The sequence below is a fragment of the Macrobrachium rosenbergii genome, chromosome 50, assembly GCF_040412425.1.
Source record: "Macrobrachium rosenbergii isolate ZJJX-2024 chromosome 50, ASM4041242v1, whole genome shotgun sequence".
Taxonomy (NCBI): Eukaryota; Metazoa; Arthropoda; class Malacostraca; order Decapoda; family Palaemonidae; genus Macrobrachium; species Macrobrachium rosenbergii.
This window is the reverse complement of record NC_089790.1, coordinates 7690001-7717763: the sequence shown is the minus strand read 5'-3', so window position 1 is coordinate 7717763 and position 27763 is coordinate 7690001. Positions and strand designations below refer to the sequence as shown.

The 27763-nt window shown below is 34.4% G+C and overlaps 1 protein-coding gene across 5 annotated transcripts in view; it reads right to left on the bottom strand.

Moving 5' to 3' along the window:
• Positions 1-104: 104 nt before the first annotated feature.
• LOC136832575 (cytosolic carboxypeptidase 1-like) overlaps positions 105-27763 on the bottom strand; it is a 198322-nt gene continuing 170663 nt past the window's right edge. For 4 of the 5 annotated variants that reach the window (XM_067093648.1, XM_067093646.1, XM_067093649.1 and 1 more), the window contains 5 exons: positions 21355-21442; positions 20693-20854; positions 19448-19624; positions 18646-18764; positions 105-4902 (listed from right to left, as the gene is read on the bottom strand). In XM_067093648.1, coding sequence (XP_066949749.1) covers positions 4764-4902; positions 18646-18764; positions 19448-19624; positions 20693-20854; positions 21355-21442 — 685 coding nt within the window. In that variant the 3' untranslated portion in view covers positions 105-4763. Of the gene's footprint in view, positions 4903-14356; positions 14500-18645; positions 18765-19447; positions 19625-20692; positions 20855-21354; positions 21443-27763 lie in introns of all 5 variants that reach the window. The other variant, XR_010851263.1, reaches the window with a different exon arrangement.

Below are 27763 nucleotides of genomic sequence, written 5' to 3'. Positions count from 1 at the left end.
ACTCCATTCAGGATTCAATTAATCTTGGGAAATTGGAATTTATGAAGGGCATTAGTAAATGAATAAAATTACTTAGGTGAACCACAGCTACATGAAAAACTAACTTGTTTAAAACATTTTATTCATTCAACAGTTATAAAAATGCCAGGATCTGCAATGACAACAGTTTTGTGTAAAGAAAATAAAAAGTCAGGGAAAGGCTTCCAATATACATTTATAATCTCTGGCAAAACATGTCTGAATATTAGGAAAGAAATTTGACACAATATGACATTCCAACTTTTTATACTAACATGACTATCCAAACCAAAGCCACTGTAACAGTACCACACACCATGTGAAATCCTGGTAACTTAGAAAAAATGTATACATCAAAAGTAGCTTTTAATTAAAAGCCACTACAATACAGTGTTCGTCATATGTCAAGTAAATCTTTAAGAATATTTTAACTAAATACCACCATTACCAGTTATTTTTTCAACTAGCAATCTATAAGACTATGATGATAAACTACATTATTATTCCTTTACAAAATCATACATTTTGGTTGCGATCTTTCAAATTGTACAACTTAATTGCATGTTTGTCTCGTGTATTCATTATTAACAGTGATTTTATATTTTTACAGTTGGTGATTTTGGAAACAGTAATTTCTAATTAAATTAAAATATATTTTAAACAACTTTATTTGCACCTTTAACAAATGTACATTCAATTCACAATAACTATGGAAGGTACAGTTTCTAGACCCCATAAAATAGCTGAAATTATTCCTTTTTCTATGATATCACAGAATCAACACCAACTACTGTATAAATTTGATATTTTAACAAATATGCAATGAACAGATTTCAAGGTATTCCATGACTAAGCAGGTAAATTATTGCAAAACCAACAAAAATGGATTGACTGTGTCAATTGTACTGTAAAATTACAATTTATTAAATATAAAAATTTTAAGTAGAAATTGCCTTGAAATTACATTTAGAACTTTGTTTACAAACTTGAGCATATGATTGTGCACATTTCATGACCAGTGTTACAAAATGTATAACACTGATGCCTTTGGCACCACAATAAGTTACTAATTGGTTGCGTTTGCCACTGTATAACAGAGTGAAGCACTTGTCTAACAAAGTTATCTTCTGTAAGTAGTTTTCTAATCACAACTTCCCTATTCTACAGTGCAATATTACATTTAAAATATATTAAAATTGGAATGCAATTTCTTTACCATGTTGAGTTACATGGGGAACTCATAAAAGCATATCACTACAACCAACAGTTTACCTATGATGAGAGATAATGCTAATTAGATATTTCATCTTGCCTTCAGAGACCTACTAAAAGGTAAGCATGACTATCCTTGCTAAACTACTGGGTTTATTGCCCTTTACAACAAACTTAATAGAACTGAATAGCTAAAGTGCACTCTTACCCTCAGAAAAGTATTTCTTATGGAATGTACAGGTAATGAATACACTAACTTAATGGATAGATAATTATTAATCTTAAACCTTTTGTCTATGTTTAAATATATGAAATGTTATGGTACTGATGATGATAATTATAAGGTATGTATATTGAACTGAACTTTGCATGTTAATTGTTATAAGATATATAGAGCTGATCTTTGTATTTTATTTACTTGTCAAGAGGGTCAACAGTTAAAATTATATTTATCAGGAGGCAGTGGGATAATGTAACATCAAAGTTTTATAATGGCCACTTCTGGGGATTGTCACAGAAGATTCAAGTATAATTTCAGCGTATGCTTATGCTTACCTGAGGGTGCCTTCATCATGGAGACCATCTCCATTCTCTTTTTCACTCCTTTTATGCTGCTTTATTTGACACGCAACCCTCCTTCAGAACTTTTTTTGAAGTGGTTTCCATCCTTCTTAACAAAGGTAATTATGATTTCAACCATTACTGGATGGCTCTTGTGTTTGGTTATATTCCATAAAATGTACAGTATTATGACTGGTAGCTTCCAAGTGTCTGAATCACTTTTTGTATCTTTGTCCATTTGGCATCACCATATTTTTCTGGTTTCATGTTTATCAATTCCTCAAAATTTTTTAGAATGGAATGCTATCATAGCACATAGGTTCTCTGCTGTAGTTTGTGACTGCAGTATTTCTAAATTTTTATTTGATTTTTATTGAATTTTACTGTCTATTGTTGCCCAGTAACAAACATGTCCTTTGAGCTTGTTCCCCAAGAACTTATGCTTATGAATTCTTGACATTTATAGACCTGATGTTTAACTAATGTTAAAAATCATTCTCTTTTGCAGCAGAAACTTATCTTTTTTGTTATCCAGCCTTTAACCAAGGGTAAAATCATGCCAACATGGATGACAGCCATGGCCAGCTGTCTTGAGTTTTAGTTTTTTTATATTTAAAGTTTTTGCCATTCCCTGATAGATCTGATTCTAACTGTTATCCCCCTTGAGGAGTAATACTGTAAAAAGTCTAACTGTTTCCATGTAATTCAACAGCATTTGATTCGATATCTAAAAATGAAAATCAAGTACAGAGGTATATTTTTTTCCATTCCATATACTGTATTTTGATTCTTGAAATTTTAACCGGGTACAGTATACATAAAGTCCAGTAATTCAGGCCACAATCGCAATATGCAAGGGGTCATAAATGTAAAAAGTTAGTGAGGAAGGAGTACCAATTAAATATCTCTTATTTTACCATTACCGATACAATTGTGTAATAAGCATGGAAGGAAATTTACATTTTGGGGGAAAACCCTCCAAATATTAATGTGAACGCTAACAAATTTTGCTGAACTGCTTGGGACTTAAAATTAATTTCCTGGTAACATAGGGTAATCAAGAGAAATTGAAAGAAAATACTTATAATTTTAGCATAGTAATTCTAGCAACTGATTATCGTCAGTAATTCTATGATAGCAAATTCTGTTGGTGCTTGTATTAATATGTAGATTTCTAATTATGAATACAACCTATATCCTATGAAAAGTAAATTTACAATTACTGTACAGCTTAACCTACTTCATGTGAGAAATATACCATCATATTCTGTCAGATTAAGGCACATGTAACAATATTGTATTGCATGAAATAACAAATTTGTGGCTTAGTGAACATTACATAGTAATATTTAAAGTAAATTAAAAGCCACGTATTTTCAATTTAAGACGTTCAGGTGCACAGTGTGTTTTAAAAACTGAATTTAATCAAGCTAAAATTGACAGTCAAGGTACATCATCTTGTTGGGTTCTTACTTTTTAGTTATGTTGTTACAGTTTATGAAACTTTTCATAGTGATTTCTAGTCTTAATCTGCTACAGCACTGTATGTAGTACAGGAAATTTATTATGCCTTGCTTTGTCCAGAATTGGGAACCTGTAACCAAATGTGGCAGGGTTGAAGATGTGTGTACAGGTACATGCATTGCAGTTTATATACAGTATCTTTCCTTGGTACAGTACACCCAAAGGCATGAGCCAAATATGTTTAGCCTGCAAGTGTTTAAATGGTGATGTGAATGTAGAAGCTCGGCATACATTTCATTTGCTTTTTTCTTGAAGTGTAGATTCAGAATACTGCACATCATTATCAAATAAATCTAGTTATGTAGGAAATATTTTGGTGTAAGGCAAAAGATTGGAAAAATGTTTGGTCAACTGATCTTGTGTACTTTCAAAGCAATGACTGAAATACAGTACTGTAGTCTGTATGCAAATCTATAGGTTTATGTGGTAAAGTATGATTGAATAGGGAACACAAGATAATTATGACATATTTTATTTTTATAGAAATGATACATTTCAAATTCACACAATTGTTTTCTTCATAGAAACTAGTTAATAAAAAAATTAATTTTCATGGAAAAACAAATGCATGATTTTTTAATTACTACAGTAAAGGGCTCAAGATGATTATAGTGAAAGCATGTTCCTTTAGTTTATGTTACCAATATAAAACTTCCAAGCCACAGAACTGAAATGGGTAAATAATTTCCCTTTCAACAAATGTAATTTGTAATATTAACTTTAATGGATAACACATTTTTGCAATCAATTCCTTTCTCGGAAGTGATTGATGTTATTCATCTTTGAATAGTCTATTTACTGAATGACTAATGAGAATCTTATAAGTATGTATACTTTGCATATGCCATACTGCAGTGTACTGTATATAGTTTAATGGAACTATGACTGGCTCCCGATTAACTGTATCAAATTTTCTTTTTCTTTGTCTTGAAAATGTGATGGTATGATATTCCTATTACGTGTAACAATGTATTACTGTATTGTCATTTATAAATTCATGTAGTTGTAACTTTCAAATTTACAGCACCTTGAGAACAAGCAGCAGCAATTTATCTAGTGTCTGTAACACACACAGTTGTATTCTACATTCAAATGGTATTCCTCATCTAAGCTGATAGAGCTTTGTTAAGATACTCCCTTACACAAGTTTTATATATAATGGCCCTCACATTTTAAATTTTCGAAAATCTTTCTTTATGCTGTTGAAATTTGTGGAAACCTCAAATTATCAACAAGATTAATAAAATCAACCAGGGGATTGTGGGCAAAATTTTTAGAGCAGCCTTACAATATGGAATTAACACTTCATTGAAGATTGTGATGTTACAATAATCATTACAAAATGGTTAAGATAAAAAACCTAAATTTACAAAATTCACTTACTTTTTTTAGTAAAAAACTAAAAGAGCCTTTGGGCATGTAAAAATAGGTCGACCACTGGCAATTCACTACATAGGACCATACAAGTCAAGGTCAAGGTCATCATCTGAATCAAGATCATCGTCCAGTTCTCCACTCCAAAAGGCAACTTCTTTGGTAAAATCACCAAGGTTTCTCTCCTTGGTCATTCCAAACTTATGGTCAACTCTGTAGAATAAAAGAGAGCTGGTGAAATACTGGGAGTTTCTGAAATTTCAAGACTTTAATACAGTACTGTTTATAAATAGAGATGCAAACTTGACTGACTGTCAATCTTTTTTAATGGTAAAAAGAAAACAGGATATGCTGAAACGTACTTGTAATGACTAATTAGAGATTAAAAGTTCTGACAACTTGAGTTTTTGAGACAGTGAATGGTTACCATGGTGACATTATATTCTTAAATATTTTAATCTGTTGTTAAACTATAAATATTTGAAAATATGTACAGAACAAGAATCAGAAACTTTTGTTAGTTAATTGTAACTTAAATGAATAAAAATGCAAAATGGTGGAAGGATATTATTTTTTCAAGGGATAGTGTGCATAATGGACTTCAGAGGGCTTCACAAATCTCAGTAAATTAGGATATTCATTTGGTGACATACAAAGAAGCCAATGTCAGCAACCCATCCCTGACCTTTCATATACAAAGAAGCCAATGTCAGCAACCCATCCCTGACCTTTCATTTCTGTAGCAAAATAGTGTCACCTTTGAAGCTGAATTTCCTTGAGAAAGCAGCAGAAATACAATAGAGCTGGAACAGCTCCTCGTTTAACTAGGTAATGACATGCATCATGCTGAAAACACTTTTCCAAGGAGGGAACTACGAATCCTCTCTCAACATATGAATCTATTTTTTCCCCCTCACCATGGTCTCTCACAAAGCAGCCATTTCTTTCCCTGCCTTTGTTAACGATTTAGAGACCTTCTCACATTTCCATACTTAATATTCCTATTATTTAACACTATCCTTTTCCCTGTTAATTTCTCTTAGTCACAGGCAGATACCTTCTAATCCAACTCTCCCAAATGTTTAGGCATGGTACTTTAACTAATCCACACCTATAAATACTCTTATATTTATTCAAATTCAGTGATATGGTCAGTGATTATCATCCTATGTTCATAATAAACAAACAGACTCAAGTCATAATTCCTAAACTGCTTTTACAAGCAATGTAACTGTTCTGGCCAAGAATGAGGATCTCATAAAAGGAAAGTTTATCATTTGTACGACCACATTAATTTTATCAAGTGCCCTCTTCCTTTTTTTTTTTATTACATGAACATGTTACTATCTAAGCACACTACTATTTCCATTTTTACTAAATATACATAAACAATATATACCTTCTAAAGAGACACTTTCCATCTACTATTGATACAGTATAATTTTTTACTTGTTTTTACCTGCCTACCCATCGTTTACTTTAGCCCAATTCATGGTCTTCATGAATTCTCACTTCTCAACTTGGAAGAATGTCATACAGGAAGATACTGGTCATTCATGAAAAGAATGTCATACTGTAGTCTCCTGGACACATTATTGTATACTCTCACAGTACAAAATTTCTGTACGTTTCTTCCATAAGTTTTTCTTCCTATGTTGAGTGTGTAGAATAATGTTCCTAACATATTGCTGACTTGGCAGTTTTCTGGGGAATGAAATTTCCACTTGCACTGGGCCTGCTGCTTAAACCATCGACTAAGAATATTTCCATTTACATCTTCCATGAAGTGCTCCTGTATCTCTTGAGCCATTACAGACACGTCAGAACTAATAAAACAATGGAATTCACAAGCAGATGCGGTTCAAGATCAGTCTCCCAGGCAGTTGACTGTGATGACCACTGGGAGTGGATGTAATCGCATTTCCTGTGGTTGGGCTAGGATTACTTGATGTATTATTGTCAATCGGCTGAGTTTCCAAATGCAGTAATCATCTGGGTGCTGATATTGATGGGAATGTGGCCAAGGTCTCGGACTAACAAAGATAACCAGTGGGAACTGGAAGGCAAAACCATACTGTTCACAATCTGGTGCAGAGGTGTCAGTGGTCAGGATTCAAGTTGGATAAACCCCTATGGATCTTGGTGGATGGTGATTTTTGAGATACTGTACTTGCAGATATGACAAAAGTCTTGAGTTTGGCATTCACAACCACAGCCATCGATTCCCTATATATGTAAAGGATTTATGGAAGTGTTTGAAGCTCACTTATCTATGATAAAACTCAGTTTCTTCATATGAAGCTTAATTCATGTCATGCCTCAGATTTGGGAATCCAGGTGGTCTTCACTTTTGGTAATAGTTGGATAATAGTTAGGAATTTAGCATTGGAACCACAAGGTAGGAGTCATAAGGACATTACTGCAGCCCCCTTAAGGCTAAGAAATTGAAGAAAATCCTCATTCTTTTGAGTTTGAAGGTTGAAATGCTTCAAGACGGCCATGCTTCCTCAGTATTAGGCACCTCTCCTGGACTGTCAATCTTCCCTCTTGGTGGAAATCGTTGATGGCCAGGAAAGGAGGTTGCCTGGTCAAGAAACCTTAAGTATTGGACAGACAAGGTTCTGGCTCCTTTGAGGCATGCCTTGTCTTAGAGAAACCCAATGTACTATAACCTTTCAGTGAAGGTAACCTCTCAGGACTAAGAACAATGAATCAAGAAAGACAATGGCTTCCAGACATTGCTATCTCAAGGCAACCAATGGTTGCTTTTTGGACATGGTACTTATTTTTTTGGCAAACCTAGGAATTCAGTAACTTAAATTTGTTTTCTTTAAAAGATAAGACTGTTCATTATGCTCCTTTTATTTTTTATTCTAGTTCATCCCATTTCTTTGACACATTGCCCAGTCCTATTTGGGGGTTACAACCAAATGTTTTTCCTGGTGATATAGACATCCCCAATGAACTATATTCATGTGCTTTTATGTCATTCTTGGACCCTGCAGACTTCTTGATACCTAGGGTAAACATGGCCTTCTCATTTAAACTCAGTCATTTAAACTCAGACAGGTCCTTTATGAAGCACAGACCTTTCTGCTCACTTGTTACCAGACCTATCAGAAATTTTCTAAACTTAGACTTAAGGATCCCTTAATGCTAGTTTCATCTTTAGATAATCTTCTCTTTCTTACAACACAAGATCATCTCCAGAGGGAGTACAGTATATAACGATGTTGCATGAAGTCAGCCCTTTCTACAGGTTACCCCTAAAATACCCAACACGGATTTACTTAATGGCTTATTTAAGTTTATTATTCTTTCTTTCTTAATTTTTTTCTTTAACTTTTGAAGAAGATTCTGTTGCCTTATTTTTGGAAGGCCACACAGAACTGTCAGTCTTCCTGACTTACAGAAAGACACCACATTCAAAGAGGATGGCACACACTTTACCAAAGTTCTGCTTTCTAAACCCTTTGACAGCTGGCATGGGGCTGGAGATGTGCACTCTGTAAGATTACCCAGAGTGAAATTGTCTCGGGATTTGTCAAGCTCAAAAACTGGGTTAATTTAAAACATGGGCTTGTACTGAGAAAATAAACTGTGTGCTATGTAAAAGTTGTTTCATAGATACAAATATCTTAATATGAATTATGAATTGGTTACAGTAAATTTTTTTCATAAATATGGAACTTACTAGTAACGTAAACTTAACTACCCAGTTTTCTTAATTCTTGCAAATATCTAATACATAAATGTACATTTCATATATAAACCTCAATAACTGCCTGTGAATTTTCTGCATAGATACAATAACTGAGACTATTTCCATGGAATTCACTAGGGTAAAACACCATCAGGATTCTGTAGCGTCATCAATATATCACCAGTGAAAAGAATACAAAATTAACTTGCACCAGAAGTATAACAATAGCATGCAGTTCTGCAAAAATATTTTAGCAGTAATTTGTAAATGTGTTAAAATGAAAAAAACTGACATGTCAAAAACAAATAAAAAAAATTAAATTTTTTGGACTGCATAACAACGTACATATCATTTGCAAAACCACTTCAATATACTGTACTTTGGTGAAAGGGTAATAATTTTCAATCTAAAAATTAAGCTACAAAGCTTATTCCCTAAATCTTGGTCAAATGAACAGTAAAAAAGTTTAAATTCAATTAACTGCAATTTGAAATCCAAACACTCAGAGATCTGGTGAATCACAGGGAGTCTTGACGTGTCTTCAAAGTCTCAAGACTATATGAGAAAATGATTCACTTATATAAAGGTGGCTTGACATTTTATGGAAATGTTGTTCTGAATTGTAGTTATGAATGCTAATTACTATGGGCTCTGCAACAGACATAGTAGTTAGGGAATGTCAATCATCTGAAAGAACTGATTACTACCCAAACTTTTTGGAGAAAAAGTTGAATGACTTAAAGCCAGGCTGTAGCATTCATAATGTTGCAGATGCTAACAATTATTGGCCTTTACTTTTAGGGGTCTTCGTCTGCAACACCATAACAGTACAGTATTAATCAGTCCTTCCTGCCTAACTTGATTCAAACTGCATTTACAAGCCAAGGAGTAAAAGCCAAACAAGGCAGAGCTAGGTGAAAAATTCCATGGGTTCTTAGTTGCTAGATGGTTACTGGTGACCTAAAAAGTAAGGTCTAGTTCCTTCAATTTAGACAGAGCCTGAAGCATTTAGGAAACAACAGACTAACAACTTACAAAGAATGAAAACATTGTTACACCTCTAAAGACAAGGCAAACAATTCTACTGATATACTGTACAACAGAGCATCTAAGAACCATAACTGAAAAAGATTAACAATACCAAAAAAAAAAAAAGTTTTTTACTTGGATTTAATACTGTTCAGTATATGCAACTTGGAGGAAATGTTTCATATCTCCTTACAACTACTCTAAACAGATTTTTGCGAGCCTGTTTTCTTAAATTGTCAAACTGATTAAAGATGACAGGAATAGGTACAAAACACACACAAAAGCAAAATAGCAAAAGCCTAAAAACAATGGTCACACACTAACAATTTTGGTGATTTCACAGCACAAGGAAAACTGGAATATAATGACTACAACTGCATTAATAATTTCAGCATTTACAGTATATAAAAGATTCACGTTACTGCTGAAACATCAACGAATCTCCTTGTTTTGCAAAAACACCTTACTACCTCTATATTTGTCTGAGAGAGTGCAAATGTGCTCATATCTGATTTTACAATTACTATATGCAATTCCATTCTATAAGAAAAATCACTATTGGTAAGTTACCAATGTACCAATGATAATCTTTCTGTGTCATAATGGTTTCCAGGTGGTTCTGTGAAAAATCATTATTGCAAAGTATACAGTATATATGCCTAATAATTTATGTCACAAACTTCCAGGGTAATCAACCTTGTCTCTTAAACATAATTAGGTAGTTTACAGGCACCAGTCGGACTTCCAGGTAAGAATGAAATCCTTCTTCAGCGCTTTGCAAACCTACTGTCAGCTAACTGCTCTCTCTGCCTAATACTGCTCACATCAGGACTGCTTTATTTATTCATTCAACTAAAAAATTTTTGTCAAAAGTTTTTCACCTGAATAGCTAAGTATGTGTTTAAAAGAGGATTTTTCTAAGTATGTGTTTAAAAGAGGATTTTTCAGTTATAACAGATACTTTTAATTTGCCCAACAAAAAAAGTGATGCTATCCATACGTAGTTGTCCCCATTTTCTCTATTGAGAATTAATTTTTTCAACCATCAATCAGTGATTTTTCTAAATTTCCAACCTTTAAGATTACCTGCTTAATGTATATAACTATTGTTGGGTACAGTTTAACTAGCTGCTAATATTATTATTATTATTGGAAAAGAAGAATGTTACAACCCAAGAACCCCAATAGAGAAAGCAGCCCAGTACAGAGATGGAAATGAACTTAAACTGTTAATGAGAAATAACAAAAAATAATATTGAAACAAATAACAAAATAAATAAGACAAATACAGTAACAGCTAAACTATTAACAAAGAATCATATCAACCTGCTAAAATAGAGCATTTGCACAAAGTTTGAACTTCTGAAGTTCCAAAGATTCAACTACAGGATTAGGAAGATCATTCCAAAATTTGGTCACAACAGGTAGAAATCGTATAAAAAAAACTGTGGTCTTAAGCCTCACAAAAGAAAAGTCAAGACTGTCAGAATAAACTACATACCTCTGATACCAGTCTTTGTTTAGGTCCTCAGTGTTAGAATTGTATCTGCCAACTCCTTGACAGCTGGTTGGTAATGGGTTCATCAAGGTAGTAGTTACTTCATCAACTAAACATCCTCTCCAGTCTATGTTGCTCCTTGGACTACAAGTGAACTGAGAGAAGTCCCATCTAATTAACCTCCACAGAAGTAACTCGCCTGGGCATGGTGATTGACAACTGAAGGTAACTTGTTTGTCCGTAAGAAGATAGGATCTAATCAGGGACATCGTTTCAGATTTTTGTTGGGGTGGGGGGAGACGGTTTGGTGAGCAAACGAGCCTAATCAGCTGGGGGTTTTTGATTTTGAGATATTTTATGTGCTTTTTTAAGTACATAAAATAGACAGATATAACTTAATGTGATGACACATTTGAATTTCGGTAGGAATAATGGAAAACCAGCTGCTGTTACTTCTTGGGGCTTGGGGGGTGAGGGGGACAAGTTGAGTCTTGGGGGGCAGTTGCCCCCTCCCGCCAGCCTCCCCCCTAAATGATGCCCCTGGACCTAATATAATGTATCAATCTTAACAGTTTCAAAGATGTTCTTGAAGGAGGAGCATGATGCAACTCTTTTTCTCAAGTGCTTTTCATTAGCTCAAAATATGGCTGTAGACACCCTCAGCAGGAAGTTCCAGGTCCCTCTGTTGGAATGGCTGATGAATGCATATGTTTATAGGGTTATCTGACCTACCTGCAACATTGCTCAACAAACAGCTGCCAATGCGCTATTCACCTCAGCCGGATCTGACAACCTGGGAGACAGATGCAATGTTGTAGTTGTGGGGCAACCTGGATGTTTATGCCTTTCCCCCTTTCAGTTTCCTCACACAAGTCCTAGTAGACATGCTCTGATGAAGTGCATGAATGACCATCTGGATCTGGTAATGGGCAGATTCAGGGTCTTCACCTTTGGAGGAAATTTCTGCCTGACGAGTCTTTTCACCTTCATGGATGGAGGCTGTACAAGGGACTTGGTGAAAGGGGGTTTTCCAAGGGTGAAAGAGGCCTTTCCAAGGTTGCAGCACCTATAATCACAACACAACAGAAATTCAAAGACTAACCTTTACCAACAAAAGTGGGCCAAATTCACTGGTCTGTGTGACTGTGATAAATGAAGTACTCCAACATTCAGCACCTGAATGCTGATTTCTTCATGCTCTATTCCTCCAAATTCAGAAGGAATTACACTTATCTACAATCAACAGTACATTTATCAGGTTTTGCAAATAAGTGCTAACTGTTATGAGATCTTGTGGACTTCAGTCATCATTTCAAACAGTCTATCTGTAGTACATTCATAAAAACTCTTAGCTAGTATCTGGCTTTCATTTTAGAAAGCCTCTCCAGACTATGAACCATTTCTGGAAATGTACTTATTTGACTGTAAAAAATGGACTTCTTGAAGAATGTCACTAGCTCCATCCCTCAGCCAGCCCTGTTACATAGTAAAAAAAAAACTGGTTGTCCGCTGGACTTTCCTTTGTTCAAGTTTTCTTTCCTAAGATGTAGAACCTTCTGCACTGCCCACCCAGGGCAGTCAGGTTTCATCTCCAAAAGACTCAAAAATTTTACTCTAATTTGCTTAGTTAACCTTCATTCAGGGAACGAAATGGAAGAAGCCATTCTTCAAGAATACAGTTTTCTTATGAGTCGGACGTATGCTAATTACAGTGCAAGGGCTTATTCTGACGTACTGATTTTTCATAAATGAAGATGAAGGCACAGAAGGTAAATGCTCTTCCCATTTTTTTGGTCTTTAAACATAATGCACAGCTTGCTACCATCCTTCAAGCAGGAACACTAAGTTCTATTTTAGATATGTAACTTGAACATCTATATGTTTGCTTGTTGAGTCATGTACAGTATAGTACTACCAATGGGGAGAGACATACACCTTGATCCCCCTCATTATGGTATTACTGTACTGCTCATCACAGGTTTCAATACCCATCATCTGTACTTGTCTTTGTGCCACTGGTTGCTCACAAGTGCTCAACCTCTTTCTCTTATAAATTATTTTTGAATTAGTACCCATTAATTTGCAAGCTCATGGCCTACACAGATGGCCTTCAAATGGACAGTCTGCTAATCCTTTTTTGCCTTTAATTTCTCACTTCCTTGTTTATGACAATTCATCTGAATGGGTTGGTCTCCATCATTCATCCTAAAATGCTATTCGGGCAGTTCGTGAAAAATGGGATTGTGATAGAAAAAAACTCTTTTTTTTATATAACAAACTTGTTTTTCATGTAAAACCATTAGCCATATAGTGTGTGTTCTCCATCCCTTCCCCCACTGGCTTTTTTTAATTCATGATACACGACAAGTGAGGAAAGAAATAAGTGCGTATCAGTAAACATATGTGTATGAAGCGAGGCAGCATGCTATTAATGGCTTTGTGTGAAAAAACGTTTTGTGTAATGAAATCAAATTTTCCTAATAGAGATAATGGAAATCAGAAAATGTTAACTTCAAATATAATTAATTTTAAAGTTTATATTGTTTACACTTTAAATCCCTTACGATAACCAAGACAAATACTATAGCAGGAAATGACCCAAGTGTTGGGCTATATGTCCTATAGGAAAGAAACCAATTAAACTTGGGTTAAAGAATTTTTAGGGTAACAAAGAGATTTAAGATTCTTAGATAATTTGACTAAATTCAATGTACTGTACTGTAGCGACTGAATAGGTCACAAGTAGAAATATCTAAAATAAACTAAATTCTGCCCATGTGGATGCATGTTTTGACCAAACATGAGAAGGAAGAATGCATATTGCCTCTTCTATACTTTTCATGAATAAACCCAGCAAAGTAATTTAACACCTTAATCAATTAACATACTCTGAAGTACCTACTGTACCCACCTGTGATACATGAAAATGAATGGAATTACCCACCTGTACAACCTCACATTTTGTAATATATAACTAATAGCTAATTTTAAATTTTATCCATATGTACTTTCATCCTTTCTACGACTTGTACAATATGGGATCACCAATGATGAATAATGATTGTTAATAGGATATTTTCTTCACTTATTGCAAATCCCTTTCTAGTTTATTTCTTCACGCCACATACATGATTACTGTATTTGTTTTTGAGAAACAACTTTATTCTCTTGACCCACTTCTTAGTTACTTCATTCTATAATATCAAGATGCTCTCTAGACTTTTCACCAAAAGGCTTTCTCTTAAAATAAAATAATAAAACTACAGCTGCCATCACCACCACCTAATAAATACAAATTTTATGTTCATTCTTTGGATTTGAAGAGCAATGCACACCCTCAGACAACAAGGAAATTGTATATATATATATATATATATTTTTTAAAGACAACACAACCATTCATGGCCATAAAAAATGGCAGTTGGGAAACATTTTACCTGGAGAGAGCAGCATACAGAACCACTTCTCCGGATGACTTCATCACAAGGCTCTTTACTTTTCTTTTCTTTATCTCCCTGACAACTACTCACCATCATCACTATCACTATCAGTGCCAGCAACACCATCATCATCATCATAGCTAAGAGAAAAGACAATACTGGTTGCTATGTCAGACTTTCTTCGTGCTGTAGTTAGTGATGAAGGGCTTCTAATTCTAAATATTTAGTTCTTTTCCACAATGTGTACATAAAGGAAAGAAGTTTATGCAACAATCCAGGCTGTTTTTCAACAATGTATGAACTTGTCAGTTTAATTTGTCTACTGGAGATAATTAATCCATTCCAGATAATTGACAGACAGACATAACAAAAGACCATAATTATATGACATACATAAGGAAAACAAATCGTACAGTAGTATGATTTAGCAACTAGCCTGTACACAAAATGCTAGGTATGTAAAGGACCAATTTCTAGGTAGAGCAGTGAGAATGCAAAAGACAGCTGGAATAAATAATTTAAATGCAATAATATTTTAGTGATAAGTCATCACAAAAACATATGGAATATGAATACAGTATGACTGATATTCCATTTCACTTTCTTTATGATTATATGTAAGAAAATATACAATTGAAAGGCCAATAAAAACAGAATCTTCTGTTTGAAAATAAAAAATTGCAGGTTCTGCTGTGATATGCAATTCAATGTTAAGATTCACTGCACACAAATCAATTACGAAAGCCATCAGTCAGAAGCTTAAAACTACTGTACTTGGAGACCATGAAAGGGAACAATAAAATATTTTCCATGTGACCAATATTGATGAACAGAGAAAAGTAGGCAAGGAACACTAGTTAGACAAATTTCATAAATATAGAAAATCAAAGACCTAGCTTTTAATTAATTTTTTTGCATAAGGGTTTACTGAACTGAAGATATCACAAAACTGGACACCTCAAAGAACCATGAACTGCCAATGACTGTATAGAATGCTCATGAAAGAATTAATTAATAATTTTACTTATCATTATTTAGCTTATTAAATAAGCAAGGCAGAAGGCCTTAAAAATCCTCAAGAACTGAAGTGTTTCAATATAATTTTGAAAATCTCACTCCAAAATTACCAGACAACATAATTGGCTATCAATTATTGAAATCCAGTAGTACAATGCATACAGATGGGAGGAGGGAAGTCTAGCACAGACAGTATTCTAACAAGACCTCTTTACAGGCACACACAACACTATAATAATGCATATACTTGACTCTATATAGCACAGAGTCAAGTAGGTGCTTGTTAATCTTATTGAAAAGACAAGGTTTTATGACTAAACAAACTTTTCTGGAATGGTTGTCTAAAAAACTGTTTTGGTATTCCAAGTGACAGATCCTAACTGACAACATACCTTGAATAAATTCAAAATAAATTGTTTCTGCACTCAGTGTTGAAAAATCATAAATATATATTTGTTAGTTTTCTAATCCACTAAGAAAGAAGTCATGAAGAACAAAAGCTTTAACTAAAAGCCATAAAGGGAAACACAATATGCACGGTTAGGAAAATTTCCAGGACAGTAAAATGAGTTGCAGTTCCACAAATGAAAGCAGTACAACCACGGGTATTGTAATAAAAAATGGGTATCTATTTTCAAACAATTACAACACATGGGCTGGACTAAGACCACAAGAAAAGTAAAGCTGCACAGAGGAAGAAAATCACACTGAAACAGTACTGTACTCATGTTTGATTAACACTGGAATTAAGGAATAATCAAGTACTGTACAATAAAAGCAGTGCATTAACCCTGAATGACATCAAGAAAGCACAATATGTGATTCAGCTACAATCATAATTTGCAAGACACAAAAAGGATTAAAATTATACGGAACATAGACAGTGATGTCTGTTACTGAAACCACTTAATATACAGTAATTTAAAACTATATAAATACTAGTTGCACAATGTACAGCCAATATTATTCATTATGCATGCAACAACTATGATTTTTCAACAGATTCCAAGATGCAAAGAATTAGATTTTCACTGTGCTATGGTCCTCTTGCCTTTGACCTAAATTTTATATTCAAATTCCAATTCTTACTCAATTTTGCCTGGATTCTTAAGTAATGCCTCTTGACAGAAGTAAAGAAAAACTGTTATGTTCTTACACATGACCACAAGACTAAGGACATCTGGTACGAATAACTATGAATGTCTAATTACTGTATGCTATCAACTCCTACCTACTGTACATGGAACAATTTCAAATTAATTTCCCACATGGATATACATACAATTAATCTTTGTTTTAATTCGTTTAAAGACTATTAAAACAAAAGACTGCATTCCTGGATCTAAAACTTAATGAAATGGAAAATAATTTCTGACACTGGATGCAAAATTTTAATTTCCTTCTTTTGTCATGATGACCTGCTCACAAATTTCAAAACTTCATTCCCTGGTCAATAATGAAATTGCTAAGGTCTTAAAGGGAAAATGGTCCCAAATAACTATGGCTATACTGTATCCCCAAGTCAACATTACACTCTGAAATGCAACACAAAAGGTATATAGTAAGGTATGAATTATGTTGCTCTAAAATCATTGTGTCAAGTAATGCTATAAACAATTGCTTAGTTGGTTGCTTCAGGCACCAAGACAAGGAAACCTTAACATCAATATGCATAATTTTTAATCCAAATTAGAATCTTTACTATCAATACTCATATTACAAAACTGAACCAGGCAAGAGCTTAGTTTACAGAACAAAACATTTTTAATGATAACGCTTAAACTACAGGGAACAGTCATGGTACTAAATAAATTACTGGTAGTGCATCAATTAAATATCCTATTTCACACTTTTATCTCTGATTAATTCCTGGTTATACTTCCAGCAATACCCCAAAGCATTAGGATTTATTAACTGGTTATGTGTCATATGAAAATTAACAGGTTGTTTCATACTGAAGACCATTCTTCAGTAAGCTCCTCTCTGGCTAGTATCTACCTACTTTAAAGCAAGAAATCCACCAGAGGGGGATAGCTTGCTTAATTTTTAATTTCATGTGTTGATGCCTCAGCCTCAATTTTTCATTTATCTTTTATTATAAAGCTTTTAAATATCTAATTCCTATGTTACTCCTGCTCCTGTTGTAAAAATTTACCTCCTGGCTCTTTATTTGCATTTTTAATCTCTCTCCCTGTATAGAGTCATCAAGGACCAAACGTATCTTGGTGGATCACCATATTAAGCCTTCCTCTTTGCTTGAATCTTTCTCTCGTTCTCTGCTTTTTCACTTTCAAATTTCAAATCCACCATTATTATGCTTCCTATCTGGTGGGATAGTCTTAAAAGGCTTCTTCTGACTACAAGATTTACTTAATTTCTTATCTGCATATCAGCAACAATTGCTCACTACTGATCATGCAACCAATGAAACAAAAAATTTTCTTATGTACCAGTAATTTATATAGGTAAATAACTATGTTCATAAATATTGAAAGTTTTTAGGGTATTTTTGTACTACTTATATCTATGCATTACACCATTTACCAATGTCCACTTTCACGACTAATTGAATTTTCACTGAGTAACAATTACCTGAACCCAATGCAGTCATTTAAAATTTATCTAAAAAATTTTATACTTGTATAAATGCTGATGATGTTCTGCTTTAAATTTTGAATACCAGATCCAATACTGTAGGTAGGAATAAAAAAAAAAAAAGCACTGAAATGTAGTGCTACAGTACTGTACTGTACATAGAACAACACAGGACAGTGACACATTGTATGTATTGTGTAAATCACCTCACTAACTGATCTATATTTAGTAATGATATTTAATAATAATACTTTAAGTTATCTGACAAAACTAATACTATAAAATACTTGGCAAAATTACAGGAGTTTTATATACAATGTAACTAGATGAATTACAGTATATTTACAGCGGTAAAAAGACAACCAATGAAACCCACTATATGGTACGCACTTAACATTAACAAACGTGATGCATTTCAAAGTAATACAAGAAGTTACAAACATTTACCTTACATAAAAGCAACAAAAAACTTTCGTACAACTTAGATTACAGACTACTGTGTACTGCCAATCTTGTCTCAAAGAGTTTAGCTCTTTGAAATCACATACAGTATTGTACAAATGAAGTGAAGCAAACAAGTCTATCATAATAAACACCAAAATGCAACAGGAATACAGATACTAAGCTAGATTAAAATGTACACAAACATAGAAGAAAAATGTCTCTTTACGTACCTTTCTGAGTCTTGCAATAATCTTGAATTAAGGACCTCAGGTGTTGATACCAAATATGAAAGGGCCAAACAAAATCCTTCACCTGATTCTATGAGTTCCTTTGGACTAAGGTGATAGTTCTGTAAAGTAACAAAAGTAGAGAGATAAGCACTTGAAAATCTCAGAAGTTCTTTGAAAATTCAAAAGTATACTCCACTTTGCTGTTTTGTTTGCTGTTCTGCACTCCATAAATCCATTAATGTGGGTTTCTGAGAAAAACCTAGTCCCATAACATCAGCTTCACAGACTTCCTTTGGTACGCTTTACCAAACGATGGAAATTTTATAACATGGGCACTTTCCACAAACATACTCAATCTTTCCTTGCAGTCCTACATAAAATTAGTGTGAATGTTACGTTTGTTGCATTTTTTTGAGTGACTTCATAGTCACCTTTGAAATGTGATTCCCAAAACCACACTACATGTGCAATGGAAAACTTTAAGGTCAGTTTTAATGTTCTGTATGTTGCTTTTATTGTTAGTAAAATTTATGACAATGATTTTTTATGTTACTTTTGCTCTTATGCCATAATGTTTCAAGGTGTATACCACCACTATTCAGTTAGCTCCTTCGATGATATGTGTGATATATATACAGTATATATATACACATAAATACACACACACTGACTATATATATAATTAAAATACAAACATGCAAGTACAAAGATAATGTATATGACCAATAATGAAATATATATTTAAACAGCTATGTGTTTAAATAGCACATATTTTCATTAAACAAAATTCTACCGTGCAAACCTTATAGGGTCCCTGATCACAGCCACATGTTGATGCTTCCATTGTGTAGGACATAGGAATATCAAACTGACGCCACACTGCCACACGAGCAGTTGCCTCCCTTGCCCGTTCTATCTGGAAGTGGCAGTCTCGCAGGGAAAAAGTACCCATACAATTCTGTGCCAAGCGGGGCAGCAGCTGAAAATTGGAAATATAAACAGAAAATTATCAAATGCATACAAATTTTGCTTGCTTATTAAGCAAATGTACAATGATATATATTATATATTAAATCATATCTAAACATATTTTATTATATTATAGTTTTACTTTATTTGCCCTTTTGGACACAATTATCTACTGCCTGGCAAAAGAAAACAATAAGAGCACCATCTGTCAGACAGCACTTTATCTAAGCAAATGAACAAAACAAGGAAAAGTTTATTATGATCGAGATGTGTGTTCAAATGCTCTGTTGCATACTGAGTCTGAATCCAATCCTGACTTACCAGCATGGTTAGTCTCTACAGACCAATTATAAGTCTAAGTAAATTTTGTCATTATGTAGAATTTAGGTTAGTCTAAGAAAGTGTTTGGTAAGTTACTTTAGTTTACTCAATTTCTTCTATCCTCTATGGAGTGGAAATTTAAAAAAAAATGTTTTATGCAACCTACATCATAAGATATTTCAAGCTCTATCACATCTTTACTAGTAATCCCTTGCAGTCAAGTCAAGGCTACCCTATCATAAATCTACTGAAGCTTACTGAATGTTTTGCTGTCTGATGAAGGGATTCTCATTTTACCACACGTATTCTTTTCTTGTGTTCAAACGCCACATGCTGCCAAATGTATTTTATATTCATAAACTTTTTAATGCAAACCTCTAACTTTCAAAACATGTTGTACGTTTCCACTGACTCACATACACAAACCATATATAAAGATTTTAATTTAAAATTTAATGTTTTAATGTAGCTGTTTTCTTTCTGTTATGATGTTTTGGAGAGAGAGAGAGAGAGAGAGAGAGAGAGAGAGAGAGAGAGAGAGAGAGAGAGAGAGAGAGAGAGAGAGAGAGAGAGAGAGAGAATATTATTTTGGAGAGAAGGGACCTTTTTGGGTGTGCCTCTCTCTCTCTCTCTCCACAACTTGCTTATTTTTAAGTATCCAAATGAATATGCGCTGTATCACGTAAACACCTCGAAGCAATCACAAACATCATCACATCAAAGCTGTCATTCAAGAAAATACAAGTGCAATAATTACCATGAAATCAGGACTATCTGGAGTGTCTTTGTCCCCTGGCCACCACGACTGCAGGCGAGAGCATCCATACATAAACACATTCTTCTGCCTTGAGTGACCGTGGAAGTCACAAAATACTCGCACTTTTTGCTTGGCGACATGCACGAGGTACTCAAGCAATGACTGGAAACAAAAGTCATTACTGCATAAAACAGATTCTATAAAAAGACAATTTCAAGAATATTTACAATGGGAAAAACAAAATGGTAAATGACTCAAGTATTTACATTAATTCACATTCCTGTGGATTACATAAGGAAGGATTTTGCTATAGTAAGTTTTCTGATGTAAAACCAACCTTCACCTGGTTATGATATTTTTTTTTAAACAACGTGGGGTACTTATGTACATCAACCATTAAAAAGAAAAAAAAAATTTTAAAATTTTAATATTCGCAAATAAAATAAATTCACAGTACAGTACTTGGTTTGTAAATTTACTTGGCTTACAAACCCTTCAACTAAATTAGCCATACAGAAAATATCAGGCTATCTGGCATCACCATGCATGCAAGCCTACAGACCTTGATTTCCAGGTGGGTGAAAACCATTTTATTTTCCTTTGTGTATGATATATATCTACACTGTAACAGTGGTGGCAAAAACAATAACATAAAACTGTACCTTAGAATGACATATGGTCGGATGTAACTGAGGGTTGGGTGAGCGCCATCTTCTGTTTAAATCTTCATCTGTCAGACCACATCTCTGACTGAAAATAAAAGATAAAAGTATACAGAGATAAAGCATTGGCAAAAGGGTTAACAAATGGACTGAAAATCTACTTTGCTATGGATATTCACAGTCTATAATCTGTAAAAAAAAAATAAAAAACTGAATTTCAGGTTTCAAGTATGTCCTGATATTACATTACTGGGTTAACTGCCTTCACAGAATCTATGCAGAGAGAGAGAGAGAGAGAGAGAGAGAGAGAGAGAGAGAGAGAGAGAGAGAGAGAGAGAGAGAAATATATTGTCATATGTCAGATAATGTCACTAAGTTAAACTGATTTTTGAACTGTCGATTCCACATTATTAGTCTACTCAATTGCAGAAGAACTTGTGTCTGCAAAAGACAATCTTAATCTAAAAATAACAATAACAAAAAGTGGTACATAAAACGTTAATATGGAATACTACATTCATGGAGTTTGCTGTTGACTAACAGCCGAAGAATCTTGAGAGTCTTCGATTTTGCAACGAAGAACATACTACCAATAATATGCCAGATATTCCTAAGTCTTTAAAACCCCTGAGAAATTATCACTTCTATTGAGGAAATGTCATTTTTCAGGGTAATGACTTATTTTCAGCATACTGCATACATAATTAAATACCCCAAAAAACACTAAATAACGTATAATTGGTCAATTTTCTAGGGACTAATAAGAGATATAAATAAAAACGGGAAAAACATCAATAAAAGGCAAAATAACTGAAAAGTGAAGGTATGAATTACCTAACAATTAAGACCGCCCCCGAGTCATGGGACTTGACTGACTTGGAACGGGAACGTGACCCGGATACGTTCTCGACAAGACCATGATAACAACCTATCTATTTTCGTTTATTATTCAAAGGGATATGATCGAATCATCTGCGTTATTTTCCCCGTGGGTAAATGAGCTTCCTTTGAACGCTAGGGTGCGTTCGTTTAGTAAAAACCTTGAAAGAAAAAACACTTTGGGGCACCAAAATATAACAGAAATGCGCAATCATTTTTATGGAAGTTCCAGGCCTTACTTAAACTTGTAGCTTATTTAAAAACGAAGCGGAAATAATGAAATTTTTGACAATCCAAACCACACGACGATGAAAAAAAAATCTACAAAACGCAGCCTAGTCAACAAAGACGACGCAGGGACGCGCCAAACCGCTATACCACAAATACAATTAACAGGGAAAAATCTCCAAATGATACGGCAACCTTCACCGAGTCACCCATTGCCCCTGACCCACGACTGAGGATACGAATATTTTAGCGTTAATATTTTAGCGCGGAAGAAAACTGGAGAACGCAATAACATATAACAAATTAGCAATACTACACCGAAAAGGATTTTAGCACTAAATATATTTAAGACTGAATCATCACGACTGTATTTTTCTATTTACAAATAGAAAATGGACATCATAAAGTCCGTACTGTGGTGCATAAGTGGCTTACATGACTATATTTATGAGGTTATCACCTCAACGCGTTTATAGACATACTATATTAGCAAACTTCTCGTCAAGGATGATACTTTAAAGAGCGGTTGCTTTTTCGTAAGATTTACTTACATCTTCATTTCTAGCATCCTCTTGAAAAGCTTTATAATGTACCATCAAACAACTGCATCGCAAAGAAATTAACGCCAATCCCTTAACGGGAAAAAAATCATACTTCCTTGAACCGAACATATTACGAAGGATTCCTTAAATAGCAATTCGTCAACTGCTAACACTGACGCAAAAGATATATTTTGACAACAGGAAGTGAATTGAAAAGTTTCTACAGTCAATTATGCGATGTTGTGGCAAACGCACGCGCTAAGAACAACGGGACGAATAATAAGTATGATTGGAGTACGTAAACTGTCTTTGTCGGAAATACAGTAAAACTAGAATAAAAAAGAAAACAAACCGTGAATGTAAAGAAAACTGAATAAGGGAAGGAGAAGGGTTCCAAAGCAATAAAAATGCGAAAAGTATTAGGCCTATACAGCATTTTATGCAAGCTAGCACAAATCTCCTGTACACAAAACTGAGATAATTTCTACTGAAAAAAAGCAAGGGGCGGAAACATGAAACAAAGGGCACAGCCGATGCGCAAGGAATGAGGAAGACCCAAAGGCGCTTATTCATCACCCATAACTCGTCCCCACCCTCCCATTTCGTGTGTGCGTGGATAGGGTTACATCTTCCCACACCCGAGCTTCAACAATATCTGTAAACAAGCCACTGAATATATCTTTCCTTAGGGATTTTTTTTTTTAAAAACCAAGCTAGCCACACCGAATGAAATAACCAAAAACTAAAGAAATACTGTACAGCATTCTTAAAAGTCCAATTTCAGGCCCAGTCACTTGACAAATTATAATCGTTACGATAAAATGGGTAGATAAGCAACAGAAGTTAATAGGTTCAAGTTCAAATAAACGGAGTGTGACGCGTAATAATGCGATAAGGGCTACCTCATTTGAGTTTAAAAACTAAAGTTAAACTGAAATCATGATAAACTTATGTCGGATTTAAGATGGGATTTCCACTTCTCTATTCCTCGTTCGTTAAATTACAATTGCACTACGTATTTGCTTGATATATTAAATAATTTCTGTGGTATGAATACAAATTCTAGCCACAGCAAATACAGAAACGTCTAATCTTTGTTGCTGAGAAACACTTTTTCTATTACTACAAAGGGTTCTTGGGTCACTTGAACAACGGGAAAGAAATATTCGCTTTAAATATTGTTCCTGAGATTTACTCAAGCGCCATTCAAAATGACACAGTAGTAACGTTACGGTGCTTTAACTGCCCCACAACAATTACCTATTTAGTTGGATGCCAAGTACTGCTGTCCGAGAAAACACAAACAATTTGGGGCTATATAAGGCTCCTGTAGGATTCCGTTATTCTTTGTGATGCCACTTATGAAAGAGACCAGGAACCTTAATCCTACAGTATAAAGTTGCCATAACATATTCCGGCTGTTTTGAATATGCGTGGACGTGGTGCAGATGAGAAGAGATGTTAGATATTTGCCTGACAAACCAACTGCATCCAAAAAGGACGAAGGATTATGGGAAATCTAGGAAAGTAGGTGATGACAGAATAGCAGAACCCCATAAAGTAAGAGTAAGACCAAGTGCAAGAAAGGCATTTGGCCCAGTTTACGTAAGGAGGAAGTAGGTATGGAGGGTCACCCAAACTCCACCCTGAGGGTGAATTTAGTACTAAATTTTACCATAATTTTTCTCTGGAGCCACACCCACTAAGGGAAAATGCCCTAGTAGTGGAAAATATCGTTTTAAATAATGTAACTACACGGAAAATAAAAACCTGTTTAACTGAAAGCAGGGACGCAAGTATTCATATACACATCTCCTGTCCACTGGCGCAACCAAAAGAGACAAGCATGTATACTATGTTTACACATAAGAGTACACATCACAATAAATTTCTCTTTTCCTCCTTTCCATTAGCATTTTATCTGGCTGATTTTTGGTCTTGCAATGCCATGCTCGCTCACGTTTCCACAATTAAACATTTATGGATCATTCACGTAATCCTGTATGATCAGCGAGACATAATTTCTGAGGGTCGTGCTTCATTCTCGGGTCTGCCTTTCCCACTGTCCAAATTACTTAAACTTTTAACAATAAGTCTAGAGGCTCCGGCTTCGCACTTTACATTGTTTCCAGAGGCTGATTTTTAGACAAAAAATATTGTATTCTATAAGAGAGAGATAGTTACAAAGCTAGAGAGAGATAGTTACAAAGCTATAAGTGCCTCTAAAATTTACTACTTCATCCAATAGGACGATTTTTCAAAACATATGGGAAACGCATATAAAGTTTCGATCACTAGGTCTAAATCTGTTCCTGAACTGGCCGGTAATGAAGCCCTTAACAACCTGAGAGAGAGAGAGAGAGAGAGAGAGAGAGAGAGAGAGAGAGAGAGAGAGAGAGAGAGAGAGAGAGAGAGAGAGAGAGGGGGTTGGGGGTGCTATGGGTGCGTCAGGATGAGTCGATTTAATCAAACATCCTTGAGGAAAAGAAACGTGAAGACTTAATTCCAGAATGGTGCATCATCCCTTCCCTCCTTAGGTCAAAGGTGAAGGGAAGCGAAGGCACAGACAGGCGTTCAGCATAATCAGTGAAACACTAGAAAACAATTGTTTTACAGCAGTTTACATGACGTTACTGTACACTTATTCCCATAACAGTTCAAAAAACACAAGTTTTAGCGCAAAATGCACCAGATGGCATCGTCATGACCAGAGTTAGATTCTAGACGAACGAATTACGGTAGCAACAAGATTTCTATATGATATTTGCTCTGTCTCAGTGGAAATAAGCAGTAAGTGTCTTCTCTAGTAGTGATAAAAACAATCGGTAATGCTTCACCGTACATTATCGTACAATAATACAACTATATTAAGGATAACGATGATAATGACACGAGAGTACAACAACTATATTAAAAAATTAAGATATAAATTCTCAAGTAACCAAATCAAGAGAATAACATGTAAAACATTATACACATATATATATCTATATATAGTGAACACTATTTAGAAAAACATACATTTTGATGTGCAAAAAAAGGACTTAGTGATTAAGGAACTTGAAATAGTTTAATATGTAGCTTTTAAGGAACTTGAAACCGTCTAATATATTAGTTTAGTAAAAGTATTTGGTCTGTCTAGAATTTATATGTTAATTCAGAGGTATTTTTCTTTACTTAACAAATTTTCTAATTACTCTAAAGCTGTCTTCGACATGCATACAGATTTGCTCACAGAACCATAGTACTCAAAACACAAATCATTTACATGAAAGAAGAAGAAGAAGAAGAGAGAGAGAGAGAGAGAGAGAGAGAGAGAGAGAGAGAGAGAGAGAGAGAGAGAGAGAGAGAGAGAGAGGATACCGCTATCTGCATGAATCACTTCAGCTTCACTTTCCAGCCCAAGAACCAATAAAAACCCGTTGGTAAATTACGCAAGACAGGACACCGGATCTATATAACGGAAACAAATATAAGTTGTATTCATAATTTTCACGATCAAATGTAATTTCCAGGCACTCATGAAAGTGGCGTTACCGAGAAGGCATAATAGTAAACAGCAATATCACGTGAGTGAGTTAAATCTATAAATCATTACCAGAAACGCAAAAGTAAAATACATATAGACGGTCTACGAAGTATCAGATCAACGGCAAGACCAAACCGGATCCCGCAGTGCAGCATCCCATGTTTCCTAATAAGTGATATTTTGCGACACTGACCTCTGGCTCTCATTTAGAGAGCAGGTTAACGCACTCACTCCCATGTATGGAATATTCATACAGGTTGGGCGAGAACTACCGGTAATAAGACGCACGAGAATTCCAGAGCTCTTCGTGAACCAAAATCTTAAAACCGTCGAAAGAATGCAGGATACTTAGAGAGAGAGAGAGAGAGAGAGAGAGAGAGAGAGAGAGAGAGAGAGAGAGAGAGAGAGAGAGAGAGAGAGAGAGAGAGAGAGAGAGATACTGATCTGCCAAAAAAACTAGACCGTGCAACGTTTTTTTTCGACTATCGAAGCAGAAGTTGGTGGTAGTGCTGAAAACTCCTTTCTTGGACACCAAAGACTGAGAAAGAAAGCAACTACAGAGAAATCCATATATGCAGAGCAGAGATTTACAAGAGTGCAATATATGAGTATGAGAGATAAGGTCACAGCCTTAAATATAAACATACCTTTATATATATATATATATATATATATATATATAAATATATATATATATATATATATATATATATATATATATATATATATATATATATATATATATATATATATATATATATATATATATATATATATATATATACACACACACACACACACACACACACACACACACACACACACACACACACACACATATATATATATATATATATATATATATATATATATATATATATATATTTCACACTGACTTTTTATATATTCACAAATATTAAGACAATCAGCGTTTTATACATACATACATACATACATACATACATATATATATATATATATATATATATATATATATATATATATATATATATATATATATATATATATATATAACCTCAGAGGAATCTGGTTTCCTGAAATACTTCTTATTGCCTACTGTAGAAGACCCAAAGTAAACTAAACAGTAATACCAAAATTGGCGTTTGCTGGAATATTCAGTGAGTGACAAACCTAAGAAATCATAGTATAAAATGCAATATATTTACGTCAAATACTACAAAAATCTATCCAGAACTTCTTAAAGTTTTAA